We start from the raw sequence: 18,351 nt of genomic DNA, 5'->3' as shown, positions 1-18,351 counted from the left end.
TTGAGATAAAGTCTTGCTCTGTCACCAGGCTGGAGTGCAGCGGCCCGATCTTGGCTTACTGCAACCTCCACCTCCCGAGTTCAAGTGATTCTCCTGCCTCAGCCTCCCGAGTAGCTGGGATTACAGGCGCATGCCACCATGCCCAGCTAATTTTTGTATATTTAGTAGAGACAGGGCTTCACCATGTTGGCCAGAGTGGTCTCGATCTCTTGACCTCGTGATCCGCCTGCCTTGGCCTCCCAAAGTGCTGGGATTATAGGTGTCAGCCACCGCACCCAGCCACATTGCCGGTATTTTTTGGCTTACTGCAGACAGTGCTGGTATGAGCAACCTTGTAAGTGTTACTTGATACATATCTATACAAGAATAAGAAATCTGTATGACGTAATTCTATGAGGGGTATGATTGGGTATTTGTAGCTTCAGTCTTTCTAAGGTAGATAATGCCAAACTATTTTCTAAAGCGGTTGTACCTATTTATTTTTCTTATGTTTTGTGAAATCAAGGGGGAAATGTTTTTCTTTCTCTAACTCTAGTTGAATTCATGCGTCTTGATAAAGATAAATTACATTTCATGAATGATAATGTTTTATTTTTGTAGGACTTTGCTGCTATTTGAACACAGTGATATTGTTGTCATTTCACTACTCAGTGTTTTGTTCACCAGTTCTGGAGGAGGACCAGCAAAGGTAGAATTTTCCGTTATCAGTTACTTGGAAATGGAAAGTATGTATGTCATATATTATCCAAAGGAATAAAATCTTATCTTTCACCATTTAAAAGAATGCAGGGAGGCTGAGCGTGATGGCTCACGCCTGTAATCCCAACACCGTGGGAGGTTGAGGTGAGCGAATTACATGAGGTCAGGAGCTTGAAACTAGCCTAGCCAACATGGTGAAATCCCGTCTCTACGAAAAATGCAAAAATTAGCTGGGCATGATGACGGGCACCTATAATCCCAGCTACTCTGGAGGCTGAGGCACAAGAATTGTTTGAACCTGGGAGGTGGAGGTTACAGTGAGCTGAGATCACGCCACTGTGCTCCAACCTGGGCGATAGAGTGAGACTCAGCCTCAAAAAAAAAAAAAAACGTGGCCAGGCGCGGTGGCTCAAGCCTGTAATCCCAGCGCTTTGGGAGGCCGAGACGGGCGGATCACGAGGTCAGGAGATCGAGACCATCCTGGCTAACACGGTGAAACCCCGTCTCTACTAAAAAATACAAAAAAACTAGCCGGGCGAGGTGGCGGGCGCCTGTAGTCCCAGCTACTCGGGAGGCTGAGGCAGGAGAATGGCGTAAACCCGGGAGGCGGAGCTTGTAGTGAGCCGAGATCTGGCCACTGCACTCCAGCCTGGGCGACAGAGCGAGACTCCGTCTCAAAAACAAAAACAAAAACAAAAACAAAACAAAACAAAAAACAAAAACGGGCTTTTTCTGCTAGTTTTACATTTTCTTACAAATATTTTTTGGTTTTGAAGAATTCTGTAAGTTTACAAAAATAGATGTTTGTAAAAATATAAAATAATCTATAGTTGAAGAAATTTCTGAACATGAAAACAGTGGAAAATGATCTTGAAATGATTATAGATTCCCAGGAAGTTGCTAAAATAGTACATAGAGGACCCTCACCCTTCATTTAGTTTCCCCGAAAGGTAACTTCTTAACCAACTCAAGTACACTATCAAAACCGGGCAATTAGACCTAGTATTTCATATCACAATAGGGTGACCATAATCAATAATAATTTAATTGCACATTTAAAATAACTATAAGAGTATAATTGAATTATTTGTAACACAAAAGCTAAATGCTCAAAGGGATGGATACCCTGTTTTACATGATGTGATTATACACATTGCATGCCTATATCAAAACATCTCATGTACCCCGTAAATACGTATACCTACTATGTACCCACAAAAATTAAAAAAAAAAAAAACAGGAAATTAAAATTGGTGCAATCCATAGACCTTACGCAGATTTTACCAATTTTACATACAATCGTGTGTGTGTATGTATGTATGTATGCATGTAGTTCTATGAAATTTTGTCGTGTGTAGATTTATGTAACCGTTACAAGCAAGATAGACAACTGATGCATCACCACAATGATCTCTTTCATGTTGTACTCATGCACCTTTCCCCCAAACCCCCTACTCATTCTTAAACCCGTAAATCATTTTTGAAAAATAACTAAAAACTTGTTAAATTTAAATTATGGTGAACATTTATCTAACATTTTGCCACCTAAGTATTCCTATTCATCCTAAGTGATTCAAGTATTATCTTTTTGTTAAATGAGCTACCAATCTACAGTTCCAAACTGTTAGAACTATACAGTGTTTCTGTTTTGCCAAATTAAACACTTCCTTGCTGGGTCTGACTGGCAGACCCTGACTGAACGACAAATGCACTCAGACACAGGTATTTAGTGAAGGAGTGGGCTAGGGGACCAGGCCACTTACAGACCCCAAGGAGGGTGGTATAAAGCGTCAGCAGCTGCGGCTCTGACAAGCTGGCGCTGTGGGCATTTATTCAGTATAGATTTAATGACAAAGGCTTTGAATCAACATGCTTTGTGGGTAAATAACATTGCTGACCCCCTACGTAGAGAGCAGTCTTGAGCGCAGATGATCAAAGGTCGGTTTTAGGACAACATGAGTAAACAAGCTATTTAGATAAACTCCTGTACATTCCCTTGTATCTAAGCCTTAAGCTTTTAGGCTTCTGATAAGAGAATCTGGCTGCCTTCAGTCAGAGTATCTCAAAACTTGCAAAACCCCCTGGCCTTCCAAGAAGGTTTGCTTCTATTCCTGTAATTTCTCCCACTACCGAGACCGATCTCCCACACTTCCTGTGCATGGGGCATTTTCCTAGACATAGAGGAAAGGATACATAAAGACAAATACGGTGTAATAGTCCCTATTCTGAAAGGGACTTTCAAGCAAAGTAGTGGAGAGAGATAAATGAAGTAATGAAGTGAACAAAGTAATATGCCAAGTAGAGCAGAGTAAAAGAATACTCTGCCTGCAGATTTCAAACTGGGTCATTAGTATTAAAGCATGGGCCACTGTTTAATCCTTTCCCCTCACTAATAGAGTACTCCAAAATAAATTTCACGGATTGAAGAGCTTTGTGAGTTTACAAAATAGACATTTGTAAAAACATAGAATAAAATATATAGATGGAGAAAATTCTGAGCATAAAAGCAGTGGAAAAAATCACAAAGGGAAAACTGACTATATTTGGCTTCATAATGATTATAAACTTAACGTATAACAGAAATCAGTATGTAAACAAAAAACTAACAACAACAAAAATTGCCACAAATAAGTTTTACGTTTCTTTCAAAGTATAAATCACCCATTTCAGTTTAAAAAATGTTTAAGATCCTTGGCAGGAAATCAGCAAAAAACTGGGAATGACAACTTACAAAAGAAATAAAAATGACTTGCAAACATTAAAAAAAAAAAAGTTTTCCTCCTTAAGTAACTAGAAATGAGAGTGTTCTCATTAGTGTGAGAAATGGATCAGGGCATCAGTCCAGGATTTGATGATTGTTTTTTCTTTTTCTTTTTTTTTTTTTTTTGAGATGGAGTCTCACTGGATTGCCCAGGCTGGAGTGCAGTGGTGCCCTCTTGGCTCACTGCAACCTCCACCTCCCAGGTTCAAGCAATTCTTCTGCCTCAGCCTCCCTAGTAGCTGAGATTACAGACACATGCCACTATACCCGGCTAATTTTTGTATTTTTAGTAGAGATAAGGTTTCACTGTGTTGGCCAGGCTGGTCTTGAACTCCTGACCTTGTGATCTGCCCGCCTTGGCCTCCCAAAGTTCTGGGATTACAGGCGTGAACCACCACGCCCGGCCTTTTTTTTTGAGACAGAGTTTCACTCTGTCACCCAGGCTGGAGTGCAGTGGCACGATGTCGGCTCACTGCAACCTCTACTGCCCAGGTTCAAGCAATTCTCCTGCCTCAGCCTCCTGAGTAGCTGGAATTACAAGTACCTGCCACCGCACCTGGCTAATTTTTGTACTTTTAGTAGAGACAGGGTTTCACCATATTGGTCAGGCTGGTCTTGAACTCCTGACCTCGTGATCCACCCGCCTCAGCCTCCCAAAGTGCTGGGATTACAGGCGTGAGCCACCGTGCCTGGCCTTTTTTTTCTTGATTATGAGACTGAAGCATTACAAAATTCTCAGTTGCCTTCTTTGTTAACAAAAGATTAAGTTATGTTCTCTGTATTTGATTGTTGTTGATGTTGCCATATCCTAACTCAGTGAAAACTTAAGAAATTTAAAATTACACGGTTTTTCTTATGTGTAGAATACTGAATTTTGTTGTAATACCACACTAACAGAGAATTTATCCATTATAGTGGTAATCATATAATGAAGAGTATCCTCACTTTGCATTGTAAACTTTAATAGAAGTATTGTATTATACTTCCATGTAGTTATATATAATACACTTATGTATCCATATATAATAGGTATTCTACAAGTATATGTATCATACAAGACATGTTATACCTGTAAATTTGTAAATATAGAATGTATAGTAATGCTACTTAGCCAGGCACAGTGGCTCATGCCTGTAACCCCAGGACTTTGGGAGACCAAGGCGGGCGGATCACAAGGTCAAGAGATCGAGACCAGCCTGGCCAACATGGTGAAACCCCGTCTGTACTAAAAATGCAAAAATTAGCCAAGCATGGTGATGTGCACCTGTAATCCCAGCTACTAAGGAGGCTGAGGCAAGAGAATCACTTGAACCCGGGAGAAGGAGGTTGCAGTGAGCTGAGATCCCGCCACTGCACTCCAGCCTAGGCAACAGAGTGAGACTCTTCTCAAAAAAAAAAGGAATGTATAGTAATGCTATTTAGATTGCTCTTGAAGCTACCTTTCTGAAATATTTACATAAACTAAGCTAATAATTTTCTTTTATGAAAACCTTTTTCCTCAACCTGGACAACATGGCTAGACCTGGTCTCTACAAATAAAAAATTAACTAGGCATGGTAGCGCATGCCTGTGGTCCCAGCTATTTGGTAGGCTGAGGCAAGAGGATCACTGGAGCCCAGGAATTGTAGGCTGCAGTGAGCTGTGTTCACGCCACTGTACTCCAGCCTGGGCAACGCAAGACTTGTCTGGGGGAAAAAAAAAAAACTTTTCCCTGGAATGAGAACATAAATTTTAAGTTTATCAGCTTTTTAAGTAGTTTATACTTTACTAGATCTTAGAAATGACTTTGCTGGTTTTACCATGCCTTCTGGATTATTCTTCTGTAGAGGAGTAGTATCTAGAATATTCTTTATTCCTTGCATATTGTAGAGTAAAACAAGTTCCTACTAGTTATTCTTTAGCTACTTGGACTTTTCAACCAAAAGTAAAGTAGCATTTAGGAAGATTGATTCTGTAAACAGTAACAATTTGAGCACAGTAATATGTCTAGCCATGTTAGCAAAGAGATAATCAACGTTATCATTAGTTTATATCTCTTTGATGTCTTACTGCTAATACTGTAAGCTTATCTAAGAGCTTTAATGTCAGATGTTTTTTCAGTTTTTTAATGCATTTTTGTAAATGCTTGCTTGAGAAAATGTTTTTCTACGGTCTTAAAAATCAACCCTTGAAAAAGTCATCCTTGATGTTATTTTCTTTATTTTCAGACAAGGGGAGCTGCTTTTTTCATTATTGCTGTGATCTGTTTATTGCTTTTTGACAATGATGATCTCATGGCTAAAATGGCTGAACACCGTATCCTTTTGGAATAGATCAGAGTTGTTTAAAGTCTTGCAGAAAACTAGAAGGCTGGAACAAGGGAAAAAGAAAGGATGAGTGAATTAAACTGATCAATGATGAATGAAACTTTCATAGATTAATGTAGATATTCTAAATCACTATTCACATAATGAACAAACTCATTAAAAGTTAAATATTTTATAGCGTCTCTGTATGACCTACAGTACCCTAAATTTTCAGAAAGGTAGGGACATTGAAAGAATATTTTGGAATGTCCTGGTGTTGGGGAAAAAAAAAAAAGGTGATTTGCCACTCAACATAATGTTTGCTCCCTTATCATTTAACAATTTAAATACTCATAAATGAAAAACCTTTGGTATCTTCTTGCCTGAAAGAAAAAGTTCAAATTCCCTTACCTAGTATTCATTGTCTTGCTCTAAATTATCATCTCTAGCTCAGCCCCAACTCTTCTCTTGTAGAAACCCAACTCTCTAGTCAAATATATCTACTCATTTTACTCTACAGACATGCCTTTTTTCTATTTTCTATTCATACATCCTTACCCACTCCATCCAGCAGAACTCTAAGCACCAGTTTTTATTCTTCTATTACTGATACTCACTGCTCTAAAACTTATTAGTAAACTAATAATAATTTTCTTTGTTACAATGAGGGAGAAGAGTATGACTTTGGAAAAGCTCCAGGTTGCTTGTGATACAACTTCTATTGCCCACCCTCTTTTGCTGGCCACTTACTCTGCTAAGATTTATGTGGTCAGTGACTTAGAAGACAGATTTAGGACTCATTTTACAAGTCAGTTTTAAAGGGCAACCTTAATTCTACTGGACAGGAGTGGTCCAGGGAGATTCCTTGCTCTTGTACCTTTGTTGTACTTAAAGTATGTATGCAATATGTCTTTTAGAGGTTTACTAAAATCTGGCAAGTTTATCTTAAGCACTATTATAATTGTTTTGGAGACAACAAAATAAATACAGGCATTCCAATTTATAAATGAGGTCCTGGAATTAAATGTTAGATTGTTTTATTTTGTTTTGTTTTTAAGTGAAACACATTATTGAAAGTAATTAGGTTTGGGGGCCCCAGATCAGTCTATATGCAATCCAAAATAGTGTAACTAAAATTTCAGGAGAACTTCAGGTGTCAAAGAGTGACTTTTTGGATTTTTTTTCCTTTACTTCAACTCACTTAGCTGAGGGACATCATGACAGTGCTCTAACTCATATGCTTTACACAGCCATTGCCTTCTTAGGTGTGGCAGATCACAAGGTATGATTTATTTGTTCCTAACAAAATCAAAAGATTCTGAAAAGTTGTAGCAACTATAACTTTAAAGGTACATTTAAAATAAATTATCAGCTGGGCCCAGTGGCTTACGCCTGAAATCCCAGCACTTTGGGAGGCTGAGGCAGGTGGATCACCTGAGGTCGGGAGTTCAAGACCAGCCTGACCAACATAGAAAAACTCTGTCTCTACTAAAAATACAAAATTAGCCAGGTGTGGTGGCGCATGCCTATAATCCCAGCTCCTCAGGAGGCTGAGGCAGGAGAATCACTTGAACTCAGGAGGCCAAGGTTGCAGTGAGCCAAAGTTACGCCATTGCACTTCAGCCTGGGCAACAAAAGTGAAACTTTGTCTCAAAAAAAAAAAAGAATTACCATTAATTTATAACATTGCCTGCCATTTAAGTAGTTAAGTAATTCAGTATATGGGAAAAATATACTAGTTCCATTTCTTTAAATATTATGTTAGCCTGGTGTGGTGGTGTGTGCCAGTAGTCCCAGCTACTTGGGAGGCTGAGACAGGAGGATCTCTTTGATCACAGGAGTTTGAGGCTGCAGTGAGCTGTGATCAGGCCACTATACTTCAGCCTGGGTGACAGAGCAAGACCCCGTCTCTGGGGGAAAAAAAAAACCTCATGTATTTAAGGATTGACTATTGAACTGTATGTGTTTCTAATGAGACTTATCTAATTTTACTCACAGGGTGGAGTATTATTGCTAGTACTGGCTTTGTGTTGTAAAGTTGGTTTTCATACAGCTTCCAGAAAGCTCTCTATCGACGTTGGTGGAGCTAAACGTCTTCAGGCTTTATCTCATCTTGTTTCTGTGCTTCTCTTGTGCCCATGGGTCATTGTTCTTTCTGTGACAACTGAGGTAAGATAGGAGTAAGGATTTATTGCTATTAAATTGCTAGTAAAATGAATTGCTATTAAATTTTTAGTTCACTATATTCAATAAATTGTATTTTAATTTGAGGTTGAAAGTGGCTTAAATTGTCTTTGCTTTTTCTTTGTAGTTTTTTTTTTTTGTTTTAATTGGAGTTAATTTTATTGTTTATAGAAAATACAAATCAAAGGCTATTACATTTATATATCCCTCACATTCCTATGGCCCAAAAGAATCATTTGAAGAAGCAGCAATTAACCATGTGTTAGGCTTAAGGATTGTGTGTCGCCTAGTGTTTATCAAATGATTACACAATAGTGCTTTTGTTTTTTAAAACTTTGGAGAATACTGAGAAAATGTACCAATATCTTACAGCTTTTATAAGTTGGCGTATTATGAATCATATTGAATCATGCGATTATTTATATATTAAAAGATTAACAGAAACATCTTGTAAGATGTGAACTTTATACATGTATAGTCTTGACAATTCTTTTTTTTAATTTCTAGAGTAAAGTCGAGTCTTGGTTTTCTCTCATTATGCCTTTTGCAACGGTTATCTTTTTTGTCATGATCCTGGATTTCTATGTGGATTCCATTTGTTCAGTCAAAATGGAAGTTTCCAAATGTGCTCGTTATGGATCCTTTCCCATTTTTATTAGTGCTCTCCTTTTTGGAAATTTTTGGACACATCCAATAACAGACCAGCTTCGGGCTATGAACAAAGCAGCACACCAGGAGAGCACTGAACACGTCCTGTCTGGAGGAGTGGTAGTGAGTGCTATATTCTTCATTTTGTGTAAGCATTTTCCCCCTTGTTTTTATTTTAACAAATTTCTATTTATGGATTTTGATGGTCAAATCATTACTTAATTTGGGAAATTCTTCAGTGCTTGCATTTAGTGCTGACAGTTACTGTGTTGGTTTTGGTAGCTTAAACTTCTAAAATTTAAACAATATTCTTTTTTTCTCTTTGTAGCTGCCAATATCCTATCATCTCCCTCTAAGAGAGGACAAAAAGGTACCCTTATTGGATATTCTCCTGAAGGAACACCTCTTTATAACTTCATGGGTGACGCTTTTCAGCATAGCTCTCAGTCAATCCCTAGGTTTATTAAGGAATCACTAAAACAAATTCTTGAGGAGAGTGACTCTAGGCAGATCTTTTACTTCTTGTGCTTGAATCTGGTAAGATTTTTAAATGTTAATTGGCATATCCTAAAAGCATAATATTTTAATTATGACAGTTCTTGTATAAGTTTAGTACTTCCCAAATTTCTGATAATAAGATGGGCTAAAATTTAAATTTCTTCTAAGTATAATAGCAAGATTACGAGATCATATTCAGACTACTTAGGCAATTCTTAAGTCATGTGCCACCATGCCCAGCCATTTAAGCAAACAATTTGTGAGGCATTTTAGAAGCATTGATTTAGTATGTTCCTTCAAATCAGTAAATATAGTAGCATTTAAAGAATTCTAATAACTTACAGGATCTCACTATTAGCAATCAGTGTTACAAATCACCTATTGCTAACATTTTATAACCTAGTTTATTATTTTTTATAGACATATAAACAAAACCATTTTTAAATAGTTTATAAAACGGATTTATCTTAGTTTTTTACAATTTAATAGTTTGTAAAATGGATTTATCTTGGTTTTTTACAATTTGTGTGAAATAGGGTTTCTAATATAAGTGGCAGTTAAATAACTAAACAATTATAGCAGATCTTCAAGTAAATTTGGATAATTAAGGGTTAAAATCCTCCTAATTGAAACATAGTTCCCAACATACTCCTCCCTTTTGTGTGTGTGTGTGATATTTTTAGCTTTTTACCTTTGTGGAATTATTCTACGGCGTGTTGACGAACAGTCTGGGCCTGATCTCAGATGGATTTCACATGCTCTTTGACTGCTCTGCTTTGGTCATGGGACTTTTTGCTGCCCTGATGAGTAGGTGGAAAGCCACTCGGATTTTCTCCTATGGGTAGGTACATTGACTATTGAGATGGTATATCTTAAGTGCAAATTCCATGTTAAGGAACAGAATTATATTACTTATATTACTTTTAGTACAAATAATTTCCAAATCTTCATTTTTAAAAAATGTGAAGTAAATAAGGGGATATTAATTGGGCATTTGATAAATACTGAATGGAATTAAGCTCAAAGGTTATGCTCCCTTGGCCGAGCACAGTGACTCATGCCTGTAATCCTAGCACTTTGGGAGGCTAAGGCAGGCAGATCACCTGAGGTCAGGAGTTTGAGACCAGCCTGGCCAACATGGTGAAACCTCGTCTGTACTAAAAATATAAAAATTAGCCGGGTATTTTTTTATTTATACCCGGCTAATTTTTATTTACACAGGTGGCACGCACCTGTAGCCCCAGCTACTCGGGAAGCTGAGGCAGGAGAATCGCTTGAACCCAGAAGGCGGAGGTTGCAGTGAGCCAACATCGCACCACTGCACTCCAGCCTGGGCAACAGAGTGAGACTATGTCTCAAAAAAAAAAAAGAGAGAGAGAGAGGGCCGGGTGCGGTGGCTAACGCCTGTAATCCTAGCACTTTGGGAGGCCAAGGTGGGCGGATCACGAGGTCAGGAGATGAGACCATCCTGGCTAACATGGTGAAACCCCGTCTCTACTAAAAATACAAAAAAATTAGCCGGGCATGGTGCTGGGTACCTGTAGTCCCAGCTACTTGGGAGGCTGAGGCAGGAGAATGGTGTGAACCTGGGAGGTGGAGCTTGCAGTGAGCCAAGATTGTGCCACTGCATTCCAGCCTGGGCAATAGAGCGAGACTCCGTCTCAAAAAAAAAAAAAAAAGAGACTGTAAAGAAGGACTTTGATGAATATGTAAAATTTTCACAAACAGATATATATATATATCTAGATATAAAAAATATATCTAGATATATGAAGGACCTTCCAGGCATTAATATGATATTTAAAATATTGCTAACTTTCTAATATTATTAATTACTTAGTAGTATGAAAATTTGGACTTGTTTCCTCATTTATAAAGTTTGTACTTTAAAAATATTTGCCATTTTTCTTTTCTGAAAAATGTTCTATGTTTTTAGGTACGGCCGAATAGAAATTCTGTCTGGATTTATTAATGGACTTTTTCTAATAGTAATAGCGTTTTTTGTGTTTATGGAGTCAGTGGCTAGATTGATTGATCCTCCAGAATTAGACACTCACATGTTAACAGTAAGTCTTTTTATTTTCCTATTTGAATTTCTAGTCATACTTACATAGTTTTTTCTATCCTAAAGTTTAACTGTTTGTAGTTATTGCTCTAAGAAGATTTTATTTTATTTTTTATTTATATCAACATGACTTCCTATCTTGCTGTTTACATTTATACTGCTTCCTCTTAGAAATTCTCTTTTTTTTTTTTTTTTTTGAGGCAGAGTCTCTGTTTTCCAGGCTGGAGTGCAGTGGCACAATCTCAGCTCACTGCAACCTCCACCTCCCAGGCTCAAGGGATTCTCATGCCTCAGCCTCCCGAGTAGCTGGGATTACAGGCATGTGCCACCACACCCAGCTAGTTTTTGTATATTTTGTAGAGACAAGGTTTCGCCATGTTGACCAGGCTGGTCTCGAACTACTGACCTCAAGCCCTCCCACCTTGGCATCCCAAAGTGCTGGGATTACAGGTGTGAGCCACTGTGCCTGGCCAGCTGTAGCAACTTTTAATGTTCTCGCTCTACCACCAAAGCTTTACATGTGCTGTTTCTTGTAGTTGGCATGTCCTTTCCTTACTTCTGCCCTTCAGCCTCCGTCAAGATTTTGCTTGTGTGTCTCCTCTAGTGAAATACTTTTTTTCTTTTTTTTTTTTTTTTTTGAGACAGGGTCTTGCTCTGTCACCCAGGCTGGAGTGCAGTAGCACAATCTCGGCTCACTGTAACCTCCGCCTCCCGGGTTCAAACGATTCTCCTGTCTCATCCTCCTGAGTAGCTGGGACTATAGGTGCCCACCGCCATGCCCCGCTAATTTTTGTAAATACTTTCTTTTAATCCCCCTCTTATCTCCGCAAAGTTTGTTAGATTCCTTTTCTCAGTATTCTCATTATGTTTTGTGCATTCTTCTTTTAGCAACATTGAGTTGCAGTTATTTAATTTGTCATTCTTCCACAATTAAGATTATATAAGTATCTTCAGGACCTGAATTATGTATTATCAACTCGTAAGTTCTAGCACCTGGCTTGTCATAGGAACTCAGTTGTTAAATGACTAAAAGCAGCTCTGAGTCTTGCTGGTGGAAGCATACATGAGTAAAATGTTTCTAGAATAAGTTTGGAAAAATAAACTTTTTTGAGTTTTTAAGAGCTTGTATCCTTTGACATTTAATATTTATCATACATAAACATTCACACAAACATATAGAAGTACATGATTCAGGCCGGGTGTAGTGACTCACGCCTGTAATCCCAGCACTTTGGGAGGCTGAGGTGGTTAGATCACCTGAGGTCAGGAATTTGAGACCAGTCTGGTCCACATAGTGAAACCCCATCTCTACTAAAAATACAAAAATTAGCCAGATGTGGTGACACACACCTGTAATCCCAGCTAGTTGGGAGGCTGAGGCAGGAGAATCACTTGAGCCAGGTGGCAGAGGCTTCAGTGAGTCCAGGTTGCGCCACTGTACTCCAGCCTGGGTGACAGAGAGACTCTGTCAAAAAAAAAAAAAAGTAGTACATGATTCATTGTACCCTTATTTATAATAGTGAAAAAATGGAAACAATTCACTGTCTACCAGTGAAAAAAGTAATTAAATAAAATTGTTATCTATATAATAGAATACTATGGAGCTACTGAAAAGAATGAGATATATCTGTATATACTGGCATGAAAATATTTACAAGATGTACTAGTGAAAAACAAACTGCAGGCCAGGCGTGGTGGCGGGCGCCTGTAATCCTAGCTGCTTGGGTGGCTGAGGCAGGAGAATTGCTTGAACCTGGGAGGTAGAGGTTGCAATAAGCTGAGATCGTGCCACTGCACTTCAGCCTGGGCGACAGAGCGAATCTCTGTCTCAAAATAAGAAAAAATTGTAAAAGAGTATTATGATTACATTGTTGGTTTTAAAGGGTGTTAGGTGTATGTATGTTAGTACATAGATGGAAAATACACCATTTTAAGCATGACTAACCCTTGGTGGTAGAATTATAGGAGACTTTCATCTTCTACATTTTTATTTTCCTGATAAAATACACAATGATGATGTATTTTTCAGTAGGGGAGAAGGAGTACTTATGAGATGATGGAGTCTCTGTAAGCAGTACTTGGTTTCATTCAAAGTCACTAACCATCTACAAGCTTATAAAGCCTAATGACATATTAAAATCTGGAGTCAAATGGTCCCAATCACAGGAAGAAGTAAATAATTACTACTTTTGAAAAGTAATTAAAAGTATTTGTCCTTCTCACTTTATATTTTCCTTTTATAAAACAAATGGATTGCTTTAAATTGTAGATGTAGACAAATTAACACCCTGAGCTACTACTATTCACGATCATTTTGTAAGAGCAGATAATCAAGGATAAGTAACTTTGTTTATCCTTTGGAGTATTATTGTGGCACCATTAAATTAAAGTAATTTCATTCACTTTGTTAAGAAAAAAATGAGAGACCAGGCATAGTGGCTCATGCCTGTAATCCCATAATCCCAACACTTTTGGAGGCCACGGCAGGAAGATCACTTGAGCCCAGGAGTTTGAGGACAGCCTGGGCAACATAGACCCTGTCTCTACCAAAGAAAAAAGTTTGTTTTTAGTTTAAATAAATGAGCGATTACTATTGTATGTTTGCTTTTTCATTATACTTGTTTTACTTTGGAAAATTTTACTGTGTTTAAGACATAATAAGACCGTATTTGGAATCTGCTCATTAACAAATTATAATTATTTGCATATAAACTGTTCAAATTTACCTAGTAATATAAACAAGATTTCAGGTACAGTGTATGCTTGCCCTAGTAAACAGTACTTTCAAACTCTTAAATAAACAAAACTTGGCATCATTTATTTATACATAAACCATAAACCAAGTACATACCATTCTTAATTGAAATAAGTCCAAATTCCTCTACTTACCAATTTTGCTTGATATTTGAAAGTTAAAATGTTTCTTCTAAAATGTTCTAAAATTCATATTTTTAAAATTTGGACTTACTGAAACCTAGTAAGGTTTTACTGTAAATACTTTCAAAACTGTAAACAGAAAAACATATATAGCTATATAATAACTTTTAAATAACAAGTTTATTTTTAAATTACTAATTTAAAGGGTTTTTTTTCTCCCTTTTGCTAGCCAGTCTCAGTTGGAGGGCTGATAGTAAACCTTATTGGTATCTGTGCCTTTAGCCATGCCCATAGCCATGCCCATGGAGCTTCTCAAGGAAGCTGTCACTCATCTGATCACAGCCATTCACATCATATGCATGGACACAGTGACCATGGGCATGGTCACAGCCACGGATCTGCAGGCGGAGGCATGAATGCTAACATGAGGGGTGAGTCCTTGCAAAATATTATCCTACTTTTCGACTGTGTTCTAAATTGACCCTCTGTGTTTATTTGTATTAAGTTTTGGGCTTCTGGTATGATAAGATTTTTAAAAAGCAATCTGTGAGTAAAAGAAAGGTCTGAAGCTATCACTATAGAAAATACTCTTACCTGAACACACATAAAATTAAATATTTTTCAGCCTTTATAAAAAGGGACATTCTGGTTGGGGGTGCGGTGGTTCACGCCTGTTAATCCCAGCAATTTGGGAAGCTGAGGCGGGAATACCACCTGAGGACAGGAGTTTGAGACCAGCCTGGCCAATATGGTGAAACCCTATCTCTACTAAAAATTCAAAAATTAGCCGGGCATGGTGGCGGGTGCCTGTAATCCCAGCTACTCAGGAGGCCGAGGCCGGAGAATCCCTTGAACCCAGGAGGCAGAGGTTGCAGTGATCCAAGATCGCACTACTGCACTCCAGCCTGGGAGACACAGCAAGACTCCATCTCAAAAAATTTAAAAAAAAAAATTAAAAAGGAACATTTTATGCTTTTTTTGGCAACACATATACTAAAATTAGAAGAGTACAGCAAAGATTAGCATGGCATCTAATTTAAAAAAATAAATAAGTTCTATAATATGTGACAACATAGATGAACTTTAAGGACATTATGCCAAGTGAAATAAGCCAGTCATGGAAAGATAGATACTGCATGCTTCCACTTACATGGGATGAAATTCATAGAACCAAAGGATAGGTTGATGGTGGCTAGGATGAGGGGGAAATGGAGGTCACTAACCCACAGGTATAAAGTATTAATGGCAAGACGAACAAGTTCTAGAGATCTGCTGTACAACATTGTACCTAAAGTCATTGATAATGTTTTGTGCACTTAAAATTTTCTTGTTAATTGTTCTTACCACAATAAAATTTTAAAAATTTTAATGAAAATGAATCTTGCTGTAGAACACAGAAAAAAAATTAAAATGAAAATCAAAATATAGCAGGAATTCTGATGTCACAGAAATTTTTTTTTTTTTTTCTTTTGAGATAGAGTTTTGCTCTTGTTGCAAAGCTGGAGTGCAATGGCACAATCACGGCTCACCACAACCTCCGCCTCCTGGGTTCAAGTGATTCTCCTGCCTCAGCCTCCTGAGTAGCTGAGATTACAGGCATGCACTACCACACCCGGCTAATTTTGTTGGTTTGTTTTGTTGTTGTTTTTTTTTTAATAGAGATGGGTTTTCTCCATGTTGATCAAGCTGGTCTCAAACTCCCGACCTCAGGTGATCCGCCCATCTTAGCCTCCCAAAGTGCTGGGATTACAGGTGTGAGCCACCATGCCTGGCCATCACAGAAAATTTTTTAAAAAGAAAATGAGGCCAGGCACAGTGGCTCACATCTGTAATCCTAGCACTTTGGGAGGCCGAGGTAGGCAGATCACCTGAGGTCGGGAGTTCAAGATCTGTCCCTCCAACATGGCGAAACCCTGTCTCTACTAAAAATACAAAACAGCTGGGTGTGGTGGCAGGCGCCTGTAGTCAGTCTCAGCTACTCAGGAGGCTGAGGCACGAAAATCCCTTGAACCTGAGAGGTGGAGGTTGCAGTGAGCCAAGATTACACCACTTTACTCCAGCCTGGGCAACAGAGTGAGACTCTGTATCAAAAAAAAAAAAAAAAGAAAATGAAAACATATTTGTTCTTAAATGTTAGTGTTTAAATGATTATAATTATAGAGTCCTTTTCATAGTAACAGCTGAATAGATATTAGTTGCAAGGTAAATACAGTGTGCCATTATGACCCCTCATTACAAAAAGGAAATTCTTACTCCTTTTTTAGAAACTTTTATTGCACTATAAAAAAAATGGAGGGAAGTACTAATCATTTATTATGATGAATTGTTTATTCTGATTGCTTAATATAAGTAATTTGGGTAATGTCAAAACTTGCCTCAAGTATGATTTTTAGGAAGTCTTTCCAGACAAAGTACACCATAAAATTCAGCACGCTGTGTCATGAATGCCCATGTCCTTATATTTTTACCACTGTATTCTGAATTCCTTGAGGGCAGTGATCATGTTTTAGGCATTTTGAAGTACTAGCCAGTAGCAAAGTATGTGGTACACTGTAGGTATCCAGTAATATTGGTAGAATGTATTAAAAAACTAAATTAGATGTGCCTTAATTTTTAATGTCCTTATATATTTTATTTGTAGGTGTATTTCTACATGTTTTGGCAGATACACTTGGCAGCATTGGTGTGATTGTATCCACAATTCTTATAGAGCAGTTTGGATGGTTCATCGCTGACCCGCTCTGTTCTCTTTTTATTGCTGTATTAATATTTCTCAGTGTTGTTCCACTAATTAAAGATGCCTGCCAGGTTCTACTCCTGAGATTGCCACCAGAATATGAAAAAGAACTACATATTGCTTTAGAAAAGGTACTGTATGTAATTTCTTCACTACTTTCTTCCTTGAAAATCACATTTTTGAAGTCTTTGCTGGAAATAAAATAAACACCCAAATAAATAATAAAACAAAACAAAAAGAGGCCAAAAAAGAAATATAAGGTAGCATTTAAAATTTAATAAGTTGACCTAACAAGAAATATGCAAGGTATAAATGAGAAAAATACAGTTTTATTTAAAGGACATAAAACAGTGACTGAGTAGATGGATGAGATTTTCTTGGATGAGAAGACTCTTTATTATAATGATGTTGATTTTATTTTATTTAGATTTCAATTTAGTTGCCTTCATTGGATATTTTTGTTTATGGTTTGTGATGTTCTAAAATTATTTGGAACTTACTTGGAAGAGTTAGTGCTTGAGAATAAGAAAACATACAGAATTAATTAATAGGATCCTACTTTGTAATTATAAAGTAACAGAATTAAGTGACAAAACTAATAGTTTGGTCCTTGCGTAAGAATAAAGACATAAATCAACTTTTAAAAAAATAATAAGTTCCCATTCTTGTGACCTGGGATTGGTTCCTGGGCAGTGCAAAAAAAAAAAAAAAGTAACAATAATAATAATAGGTCGTCCGTAAAAGAAGAAATAATAAAAAATGAAAATAAATGAAGAATTATGGTATATAGCATAAAAGAAGAAATAAAAATAATAGGTTGTCCAGAAACAGACACAGGAGTTTATAGAATTCAGTATATAGCAAAGATGGTATTTTAGATCATTGGGGAGAAATAGTTGACATAAACAACCCACTTTCGGTTAATTCTCTACTTGGTGGGGGAAAAAAAGCTATTATCTCTATGCCATATTACATAAAAATACATTTCCAGTGGATTAAATATGTAAATGACAAAAAAATTATGAAACTACTAAACAGAAAAATATTTTTGTTTGTTTTTTGAGACGGAGTCTTGCTCTATTGCCAGGCTGGAGTGGAGGGGCACGATCCCAACTCACTGCAACCTCCACCTCCCACGTTCAAGCGATTCTCCTGCCTCAGCCTCCCAAGTTGCTGGGATTACAGGCCTACTACACCCAGCTAATTTTTATATTTTAGTACAGACGGGGTTTCGCCATGTTGGCGAGGCTGGACTTGAACTCCAGACCTCAAGCTATCCACCCACCTCGGCCTCCCAAAGTGCTGGGATTAGAGGTGTGAGCCACCACGCCTGGCCAGAAAAATATGTTTATAATCACGAAGATAGGGAAAGCCTTTTTAATATACTTGAAACCAGAAGCCAGACGTGGTGGCGTGCGCCTGTAGTCCCAGCTACTTGGGAGGCTGAGGCAGGAGAATTGCTTGAACCCAGGAGGCAGAGGTTGCAGTGAGCCGAGATGGTGCCACTGCACTCCAGCCTGGCGACAGAGCAAGACTCCGTCTCAAAAAAAAACAAAAACAAACAAAATAAAGATACCTGTAAGACCCATTTGCCTTC

General features: G+C 37.8%; 1 protein-coding gene across 1 annotated transcript in view; it reads left to right on the top strand.

Moving 5' to 3' along the window:
* The window catches only part of SLC30A5 (solute carrier family 30 (zinc transporter), member 5), a 28,760-nt gene that overhangs the window by 7,238 nt on the left and 3,171 nt on the right, over positions 1 to 18,351 (top strand). The window contains exons 4-13 of the mRNA XM_011985286.1: positions 601 to 688; positions 5,668 to 5,755; positions 6,951 to 7,027; positions 7,744 to 7,914; positions 8,437 to 8,725; positions 8,906 to 9,114; positions 9,759 to 9,916; positions 11,012 to 11,141; positions 14,247 to 14,448; positions 16,659 to 16,954. Of these exons, the coding sequence (XP_011840676.1) occupies positions 601 to 688; positions 5,668 to 5,755; positions 6,951 to 7,027; positions 7,744 to 7,914; positions 8,437 to 8,725; positions 8,906 to 9,114; positions 9,759 to 9,916; positions 11,012 to 11,141; positions 14,247 to 14,448; positions 16,659 to 16,954 (1,708 nt within the window). The remainder of the gene's footprint in view (positions 1 to 600; positions 689 to 5,667; positions 5,756 to 6,950; positions 7,028 to 7,743; positions 7,915 to 8,436; positions 8,726 to 8,905; positions 9,115 to 9,758; positions 9,917 to 11,011; positions 11,142 to 14,246; positions 14,449 to 16,658; positions 16,955 to 18,351) is intronic.

This window comes from Mandrillus leucophaeus, unplaced genomic scaffold (assembly GCF_000951045.1).
Source record: "Mandrillus leucophaeus isolate KB7577 unplaced genomic scaffold, Mleu.le_1.0 Scaffold281, whole genome shotgun sequence".
Classification (NCBI taxonomy): Eukaryota; Metazoa; Chordata; class Mammalia; order Primates; family Cercopithecidae; genus Mandrillus; species Mandrillus leucophaeus.
The sequence above is the reverse complement of the archived record's forward strand: the minus strand, read 5'-3'. Positions and strand labels throughout refer to the sequence as shown.